Source organism: Vespa velutina, chromosome 9, assembly GCF_912470025.1.
Source record: "Vespa velutina chromosome 9, iVesVel2.1, whole genome shotgun sequence".
NCBI lineage: Eukaryota > Metazoa > Arthropoda > Insecta > Hymenoptera > Vespidae > Vespa > Vespa velutina.
Genome location: NC_062196.1, coordinates 5,004,001 through 5,014,335, shown reverse-complemented (window position 1 = coordinate 5,014,335; position 10,335 = coordinate 5,004,001). Strand labels below are relative to the sequence as shown.

Genomic DNA, 10,335 nt, shown 5'->3' with positions numbered 1-10,335 from the left:
TAATGGCAGTGCAATGTATCTTTAACTTACGCGGTAAAATTCAAAATTCTGAATATTTTGATTTTCTTTCACATGTACAGTTGAGTTTTACCATAGGGAGCGTAAATATCGATCAAAGATATTATTTTAATAATAAATAGTAAAAACCTGTCTCTATGAACTTATAATATTAAATAATATGAATCAGATATTTCGTATTTGTATCTTTAATCGAAATATTTATAAATCTTTCGAAATAAGTAAAAGATTCGCGGGACATAGTAAATGGCAAAATGTAAAACATATAAAATCAGAAAATGATAGTACAAGAGCTATATTATTTTTACGATTAAGAAAAATGATAAGAGAGGCTGCTTTAGGTATTTATTATATATTTTCATCACTTTTTTTAAAGATAATATGTAATTGCATATTTATGAAAATATAACATAACCTTTAAAAATATAGAGATTGTTTAAAGTTTCTAATTAAATAATATTATTTAATTAGAATTTTTGGATCTTACATATATTAAAGACATATATTAAATAATTACATATTAAATATATCTCATTAATTGATATATATATTAATTGATATATATATATATATATATATATATATATAAAAAATTAAGTAAAATAAAAGAAGAAAGAAAGAAAATAAAGGGACAAATAAGAGGATAGAATAGAGTGAAATAATAAAAAAGAAATTAACAATAATTAAATTAATGACGATAAAAATTAATTTTTATATATATTATTAATTCGATAATATAATTTACAGAGGGTGGAAGTACAAAACCAACTTTAAATACAAAATTAGCACGTGTTATAGAATATTGTAAGAAATTAAACATGCCTGCAGCATCGATAAATAATTTGCTTGACAAACTTGCTAATTCAAAAGAAAGAACTAAGGCTACTTTAATAGAAATCAATGGGCCGAAAAATTGTATCATGATTTTAAAAATTGTATCAGATAATATGGCAGATACAAAGTCACGTCTTAATACAATACTAAAAAAAATCAAGTAAGAGAGCTAAATCAAAATCAAAATATTCAGGCTTTATATTCATTTTCTAATTCTGCATTTAATAATTACTAAAATAGAAATATTAATAAATATTTTTGTATTTTTCAAATAGTGCTAAAGTTTCAATAGGTGCAATAAACAGTTCTTTTGAACATAATGGCATTATAATAACCAACAAAAAATTTGAATTGGAAAAGGCAATGGAGGATGCAATAAATGTTGGAGCTTCCGATATTGAGGAAATAGAAGATGATGACAAAAAATATTATAAGGTAGTATAATTTATTTTTCTCCTTTAAAATTATTACTACGTTATTTTAATTTCACTATTTTCTTTTAAAATATTTTATTCCTTTTCTATTACAGTTCATATGTGAGCCACAACTTTTATCAAAAATAACAACCAAATTGAAAAGTCTTGATTATCAGATTATTGATGTAAGAGATGAGTTAATTCCATTATTTGTTATAAAATTAAGTGATGATGACCTAAAAATAGTCAAATTAGCTCAAGAAAGACTTTTATATTTGGATGAAATAGAAGAAATATATGATAATATAGATCATGATAATTTATGAAATTATATATTAATTACAGTATGTAAAAATTAAAAATATAAACAATACATATTAGAAAATAGCATAACAAAAAACCTATTTTCTATAAATGTATTTTTAAAAAATAATATAATGTAAATTAATAGAATCGTACTTTGTACATAAAGTTTTAATTTCATGTAATTTATTTAGAAATATGTATATGTTAGAAAATTATTTATACTTACAAAAAATTATGATAATTTAAAATAAAAAAGAAATTAATTTGATATTTTCATAAATGATTGTATATACATAATATATGTATATATAAGAAAACTAATTCGATAACTACCGAATTAGTTTAAAAAATTTGTACAGCCGGTAATAGTAGATATCTATTTAACTGACTGTATGTTTAGATGAGATTTTTTAATTATTATTTTTCTTGGTTACCAATTGAGAGTAGAAAACTCTTTTGCCAACGGAGAGTAATATCAATTATTCCGCAAATTAAATTAATTATATATATATGTGTGTGTGTGCATATATATATGTGTGTGTGTGTGTATATATATATATTTATATAATTAATTATTAATTATATATATATATATATATATATATATATATATATATATATATATATATAATTAATAATTTATAATTAATATATTAATATTTAAGCCCAAAATACATATGTATGGAATAATCAAAAAGTATATAATAAAAATACATATAAATATTTAACTTCTTTTTCTATAATAACATGTGAGATTTGCTATTTGCAAGTCAATTGCATGCAAGTCAATTGATAATAAAATAGGAATATATGGTATACATACAGTATAATAAACTAATATTTAAACAATTGTATATACGTCTAAATTACATAGTATACACGTTAAATATAAAATAATTTTATTCAATCATTTCAATACAATTAAATTTTGAACTCGCCGTTTTTGCCTTCATCTAATATCAACAAAAACGGATCATTGACTTGACTAATCGTGACTGTTATGAAACCAGTTTTCTTTTACAGTTCGGCGAGTAAACATTGAAAATATTTCTTTCGAAACGTCTAAGACGAAAATATTAATAATTCCGCAAATTAAATTAATTAATTAAATTAAGATAATTACATTAATTTAAAGAGGCATTAAATATAATATAACTTCCTTTCAGCCTTCGTTAAACGTTTAATGTCGACAAGAACGAAATTAGGTAGAGCGTGCGAGATATTACATCAATTTCCTTTCGTACTCTGAGAATTAAACGTTGAAATACACTCTTTTCATACGGCTACATTTAATAATCCGATAATTTTTTAATTATTTAAACAATATATAATGTTCTTGAAGTATGATGAGGTAATATTTGAACAATAGTACACTCTGTTGAAGATAATATAGTTCTTAAGATGCGGTGAACATAATATAAACTTTCTTTCACTTTTCGTCGATTGTTTAATGTTAACAAGAAGAAACCATGTCAGTTTCTTTTCTTACTCCGAGGACTAAACGTCAAAATACACTCTTTCCATATTCCTACATTTAATCATCTTATAGATAAAGTAAGTATATTTTTATATCATAAATTTCTTGAATATTTTATATAGAGTCTTGTTATATGAGTGATATTAATAAATTTTTTTATATTTTTCTATTTCAGAACTTCATTGCAATCGCGTGCGTAGCGATGAAGTAATCAAGTGTTTGTTTCGTTAAAATAAAAATATCGCGAAATAAAAGCATTGTTTGTTCGTTCGCGTTTCGCGATTTATATAACAAATATTTTTGCATCGATTACGTACAGTGCAGTTGTTATACTCAAAAAGCAAAGTCCTACTGGGAACTTCGTTTTATTTGTTCGAAAATTTGATTAGATTATCTCGCGAACGCGTATTCTAGAGTAGTGGCACCATTAACCAGCCCGTAGGTTTCCATATGCAGCAACTTCCACATAGTGAGACCTGGGTCGTTAGTATTTGCGATATATTGAAATCTAATTGTAAATTACGCAATACAAATACTACCTACTACGGGTGAATGACTGCATATTTCAATATATTTTCAATGTCCATTTAATTTAATTCTGATTAAAAACTTATTTTATATCACTAAATTTGTAATTACTAATTTTGTAATTACATATAGTATTACTAATAATACTTCAATCTTGATTATTCTTATATACTCTTATTTGTTCCTGTTTTATGCTTTTCAATTTAAATACTATATTTTCTATTGCAATTATTCTTCATATTCACATATTTTAAAATTCAAATTATACATCAACTATTTTCTTTTCCGCGTTTTTGTTATTAACTTCTATATATTATATTTTAATGCAAATAATATTAATATTTAATATATATTTGTATAAATAATTAATAAGAAACAAAAAATATAATTTTTTACAATTTTATACAATTAACAAATATTCTTCAATTTATCTATTTTCATAGTAATATTATCTAGCATATGGTTGTTTTGCTTTTATCAGGAATCCAAGAAAATTATCATCTTGTTTAAATTTTCGTCTTTAAAATGAGATCTTCTTCATAAAAATTGGTCAAGAATTATGTCTGGATTCATTCTTGCTATAAATCATTATAACATCGAAAATTATAAAGAATCTTAATTTTGTCAAATTTGTTTCCTAATCTATTGGGTTGGCAACTAAGTGATTGCGGATTTTGTCATTTCCTTCTTATTTGAAATCCGCAATCACTTAGTTGCCAATCCAATATTTTTGATAATATTAGTTGATCAATTTTGTATAAATATTAATGGGTAATAAGTACTAGTTTCTCTCTCTTTTCAATGTTTTATATATAGCAAGTAAGTTAATTATTGGATGAGATATGGATTTATAATATATCAAAATATAGATAGATTTATGTAATAGTAATTAATACAGATGTGCAATTGTAAATGAAAACAAATTATTATTTTCAACTTGAAACTTTATATGACTTAAATACAAAATTTTTACATTATTTATTTATAAATTACATATTGATTAATCGTATATTTTTTCGTCAATTCTTTATGTTACATTAAGTTCCATATGAAATTATTCATGTACATAGAGAGGTTATAATAAAATACATTAAATAATATTTAAATAATATTACAAATGCATTAATAAATATTAATTGAATTATATAATAATCACTGCATGAATATTTCGAAATATAGCAAAATAATATACAATTTGGCACGAGAATTTCTTCGAATATATTATAAAATAAATCATGATCTCTGTGATAATAAATTAAAATCTATATCACAAAAAATGCAATACCTTTAAGATAATTTCTATTGTAATGTTAATATTATTAACGGTAAAAGTTTTATTATTATTCTAAAAATATGAGTAATCCTTTCAACTTATGTATCCTCAAAAATATTTGAAAGCTATTGTATGTAATACTTCTCAGATTATTTGATAATATTTTCATAAATATTATTATTGCAATAAATTTTAAAGAACTATAAAGAATGCTAATATCATCTTACATGTATAAAATACATAATCAATACCTAAAAAGAAATTATAAACATATAATTTACAAAATATATGTTTCTTTCATAAGGAATCACTTGTTTAGACTGTAATAAATTCTTTTATGTAATACTAACTGATCAAGCTAAGATGATATGATAACAATAATAGATGGTCGCAGTATTTAAAGAAGAAAAAATTATAGTATATTATCATATAATATTATTCAAAAGTTAAATAGAAAAATAAATAACAATATTAAATCAGATAGAACTAATTTATACATTTTTTGGAAGCTTATATATATGTATATACATATATATATTTCTATAAAAATCCTTGCAAATGCATTCGGAACATAATGGATAAGAGAATAGTAGAAAAAAAAGTTAACGCATATAGATGGTTCTACTATTCTCATAGAAAAAATATTAATTCCTTATATTCTATACACTAATATAAGTATTATATAGTGCATTTATTCTTAGCAAGAATAGAAGACTATAGAGTGCAAAGAATTAACGTATCCTCTTTTAATATTTAAAATATACTTATCATATAGTTAATTGGGATTAGTTATAAAGTAACTATCAAGCAATGAAATTCGTTAAAGTCATTTTAGAATCTGGCATAATATCTAACAAATAGTGAGGTGTATCAGTCATTGATGCAAGATCAGCTTCCAATAAGGCCAACTGTAGTTCTCTGCGTGCTTTTTGTACAACATATACCATAAGAGATACTCCTACTAATATCTATATTAAAAGATGAAATTATTATTTTCATTACATTTACTAATTCCCTTATATTCTTATGACTGTATAATCTATTGATTTAGTTGATAAATTTATTATAAAAGACGAATTACCTGGAAACAGAAAACAATATAGCCAGTTGCTGCTGTTGATCTATCTTCTAGTACATCTTGCATTGATCTCAAACTGCTACCTAAGTAAACATTAATGAGTTGAGCTGGTAATAAACCCAATGCACTAGCCACATGGTAGCGAATGCCAGTTATGTTGCTAACCTGTATCATGTAATAAATATATTTAAATATTATATATCTAACATATAAGAAAGATATGTACATTGTTATAATACATACAGCAAAAATTGTATTTTGTAGGCCAAAAGGTATCGGAGTTAATCTTGCAAACAGTACAACTTTAAAAGCTTGTGGACCTGAAATTACTCTAAGTATTGCTCTTGCAGTATCACTTTGTAATAATGCTCCGATTGGCAGTTTAGAAGAGAAAGCACCCAAAGTGACATGTGCTATAGCAATACCCAAATTTGCAGAAAGAACAACCATCATTATGCCTCGCACGATTCCAAAAAGATAACCACTGGCAACAATGAGGAATAAATATCCAATTACAATAGGAAAGGAAACCACTGTGAATAGTGCAACAAATATGACTGTAATAATCCAAATATTCTGGTGTTCTATCCAGAAGAGCAACACTTTAATGTAATCTTTACATATGAAAACTATAGCTCCTAAAAGAGCTAAAGTTGCAATGGTAATTGCTACATAGCATACAGAATTTGAACTGATGCAGTTGCAGTGTATAGACGTTGGATGTTTAGAGGAATGCACACAGGTCTCAACATGTTCTATATCTATTATATCCATGCTCAATGTATTTGCCATATATATCCATAATTAAAATTTTCCTTCTTCACCATAACCTAAGACAAAATTATAATTGCTTATAAATATAATATAATATAATATAATATAATATAATATAATATAATATAATATAATGCATATAACATTTATTGCTTTTTGAGAAATAATATAAATATTTATACAAATTAAAATTGTTATAAAGTATAATTAATATTATCAAATTTTTATTTTTAAATTTTATAAATGCGAAATATTAATATTACAAAATATCAATCTTTCGGGATAAAGAAATATTATTTTTATTTCAAGAATTTTTGGATATAATCGTATGTATTTTGTATATATTTTATATATATACATATAAATATTTTTTGTAAATAAATATCCATGCAAAAGAATTTTATAAAATGATGGAAATTTTTAATTAAAAAAGTTTGGATTTAAAACATGGAACTTGTTCTTTATCATCACCTTGTATCTTTATTGTTTCTTGAGGAAATATGATATATTTATAGTTTCTTATGTAAATATATACACAAAATGACATAAAATCAATATTCATAAATATAAATAGAAATATTAAACATGTAATATGCAAAAATGTTAATAAATATATAATAAAATAACATCAATAAAAATCTACTTACTCTCTAATATAGAGGATATGTATGTACTAAATTTCATCATATTTTTTTTGTCACATATTCTTATTCATAATAAATGCCACGTTATACTCATATAAAGTAATAAAAATATCGAAGACAATGATGGCTTAGATAGTATAGCTCTAATCTAAGCTAACCTAATGTATTCTAACATGACGTTATATGATAATCATAATATGATCAAAGAAAGAGGATAAAAGCAACCAGAACGACTACGCCTCGAATCCAAAGTTTCCCACACAAATCTGCCATCTATGTAGAGAAAATATTCAAAAGAGCAGCATATACTAAATACATACGTATCATTATTAAAAATAAGTACTATTAATAAAGATTTCTAGATATTTTTTTTTCTCTTTGTTGAATATTTGTATACAATAAAAATAGTATTTTTCTAAGATCATTTAAGTAAATAACCTATAATAAAATGACATAATTTTTCTTTTAACAATCGCAATAAAATATCGATGAGACAGAAAAAGAGAGAGAGAGAGAGAGAGAGAGAGAGAAATCCTTTAGTATTAATATTTTTAAGAACCTGATTCAGCTATTGATTATAAATTACAATATTTTCTATTAATATCATGAAAATGAATAAATATCGAAAATAATTATAATGAATAAATTTAGTAGATTACTGTTACATTGTTACATATCATATTTCGTAATTTAAATTTTCGATATATCTCGATATTTTCATGGCCGCGAAACAAAATGGCTGCAGAGGGTGGATATTCGGCAAGTGTCAATAGTAGTGATTAAACATTTTGACTGAATAAGAATAAACTTATATATTTAAATATTAAAATTAATTATTTTGAAGTAGTTACATATTACAATCATGGTAAGTATTCATACGAATAGATATTACATTTATTAAATTATTTTTTATATCATGCCATAACCTTAGGATGTGACATTTTTTTATCTATATATTATATAGTTACTTTTAATTTTCTATTAGATATTAAAAATGATATTAAAAAATTTCTTTGTATCATTATTTCTTAATTATAATAATTGAAATCCAAAAATGGAAAGAAAAGAAGATAAAACAAAATAATTTTTTAGATTATACCATTATTTCAATTGCATTAATTATCATGGAAGTGACTTAATTATATTGTAAATTATTAATGTTATTTATAATAAGCTTGAATATTTCAAATAGTAATAAATTACATTAAAACTATTAAATAATCTATTTCAGATTCGTTTTATTTTAATTCAAAATAGAGCTGGTAAAACTAGACTTGCTAAATGGTACATGAATTTTGATGACGATGAAAAACAAAAATTGATCGAAGAAGTTCATGCAGTAGTTACTGTTAGAGATGCCAAACATACTAATTTTGTAGAAGTAAATTAAAAAATTATACATTTATAATGTTTTTTGCTATAATAATAATTAATACTTATGGTGTATATTAATTAATATATAATTGTTGTTTTCACTAATCTCCTATATAATTAAAATGTATGTTTTAGTTCCGCAATTTTAAGATTGTCTATAGACGATATGCAGGTTTATATTTTTGCATTTGTGTAGATGTAAATGATAATAATCTTTGTTACTTGGAAGCAATTCATAATTTTGTGGAGGTTTTAAACGAATATTTTCACAACGTATGCGAATTGGACTTAGTCTTTAATTTTTATAAGGTAATATTTATCATTTACCAAATTTTTTCTGATAAAGGAAAAAGGTTCTTTTGCTAATGTTTATTCCCTTTTTTCATTAGAATAAACATAGGATATAGAATTTAATATTTTGTAATTTTTTTTGAGATCTGATAGTAGTAAATTTGTGTAATTTCTATATTCTCCCATTCTAAATTTTATTAATAACGTATTATATTTGCAGGTGTATACAGTAGTAGATGAGATGTTTCTAGCTGGTGAAATTAGAGAGACCAGTCAAACTAAAGTGTTAAAGCAGTTATTGATGCTGAACTCCTTAGAATAAGTCAACTTATTCCTTTATAAAGTATTCAGAGATACTCTGAAGATTGTTTATTTATAAAGAAAGTTGGTAATTATGTAATTTACAATGCGTTTAAATTATTGAAAAGAATGCAGGAATATAGCTATATTATTCATAATCTTACAAATAAATGTCATATACATCACAGTAACAATTATACATGTTACTTTATCATTTGAATGTAATACACGTTCCTACTTTTTTGTTACTTGTGAAATAATATATATAATTAAAAAATATCTATTCTATTAATTTTAAGAATAAGGCATTTCTTGCAGTAAATAGAAGACGTTTAGTGATATAATTATTAAAATCAGATTAATTCTGATTGAAAGATAAAATCATGATATATTATTGAGATTATATCATAAACAAAACAAAAGATGAACATGTTTGTTATTTAAATACAAATGAAATTGTATTTTTTGTTCTTTTTTTTTTTTTTATTTAATTCTACAGAACACCCATATCTCAGTGTCATTACATTTTTTTTCAAGCAGAAATGTGTTATGTATTATTACCGTGTTATGTATATACACTTTCTTTGTGCATATACGAAGAATAATCTATAATCGTACGTTAGTCAATGTTAATGTGTACCTGATGTAAAAAATATTGTTTGAAACATATGATATAAGATGCAAAAAGTTTTGTTTCTCGTATTTTATTAAATAAGAGAGACGTCGGTTCTGTGCACTTTGGCAAATTTTATTGTCATATCTCAACCATATTAAAATATCCTTCATTACAGCAACCATTAGGTGGCTTCTACATATGACCAAAAAGAAAAATATTCACCATATATTTTATTTTTTCGTAGAATTTGATACAAAAAAATTGATTAAGATATTTATTAATGTAGGATCCCATTGAAATGGTAGATGAAATACTCATTTATTTTACTTGTTATTTGAAATAATTGTTTAGAAGAAAACACAAGGATGAACAATAAAGAGAAAACTGATTGCTACGTAATAGTAAA

The 10,335-nt window shown here is 23.4% G+C and overlaps 3 protein-coding genes and 1 long non-coding RNA gene across 5 annotated transcripts; 3 read left to right on the top strand and 1 right to left on the bottom strand.

The window, feature by feature from the left end:
* The first annotated feature begins 65 nt into the window (after window positions 1–65).
* LOC124951600 (translational activator of cytochrome c oxidase 1) lies at window positions 66–2,114 on the top strand. The gene is made up of 4 exons (XM_047500242.1): window positions 66–359; window positions 766–1,012; window positions 1,128–1,287; window positions 1,382–2,114. The coding sequence occupies exons 1-4, from the start codon at window positions 179–181 to the stop codon at window positions 1,592–1,594; spliced, it is 801 nt and encodes a 266-aa protein (XP_047356198.1). The 5' UTR covers window positions 66–178; the 3' UTR covers window positions 1,595–2,114.
* Window positions 2,115–2,586: 472 nt separating this feature from the next.
* On the top strand, window positions 2,587–6,825 carry LOC124951763. Its single transcript, XR_007101709.1, has 4 exons — window positions 2,587–3,128; window positions 3,227–3,599; window positions 5,904–6,104; window positions 6,195–6,825. It is a non-coding gene; the product is annotated as an uncharacterized LOC124951763 (long non-coding RNA).
* On the bottom strand, window positions 4,735–7,813 carry LOC124951760 (transmembrane protein 64). Of its 2 annotated transcripts, XM_047500618.1 has the most exons (4): window positions 7,352–7,813; window positions 6,174–6,760; window positions 5,934–6,095; window positions 4,736–5,820 (listed from the first exon to the last, which is right to left on the bottom strand). In XM_047500618.1, exons 2-4 carry the CDS (start codon window positions 6,720–6,722, stop codon window positions 5,656–5,658), a joined length of 876 nt encoding a protein of 291 aa, XP_047356574.1. In that variant the 5' UTR covers window positions 6,723–6,760; window positions 7,352–7,813; the 3' UTR covers window positions 4,736–5,655. The 2 variants fall into 2 exon arrangements, with proteins under 2 accessions (XP_047356573.1, XP_047356574.1); XM_047500617.1 differs by lacking the exon at window positions 7,352–7,813 and having other exon boundaries at window positions 4,735–5,820.
* A 238-nt stretch (window positions 7,814–8,051) lies between these two features.
* Window positions 8,052–10,049, top strand: LOC124951761 (AP-2 complex subunit sigma). The gene is made up of 4 exons (XM_047500619.1): window positions 8,052–8,213; window positions 8,580–8,729; window positions 8,858–9,031; window positions 9,234–10,049. The coding sequence occupies exons 1-4, from the start codon at window positions 8,211–8,213 to the stop codon at window positions 9,333–9,335; spliced, it is 429 nt and encodes a 142-aa protein (XP_047356575.1). The 5' UTR covers window positions 8,052–8,210; the 3' UTR covers window positions 9,336–10,049.
* The last annotated feature ends 286 nt before the right edge of the window (window positions 10,050–10,335 follow it).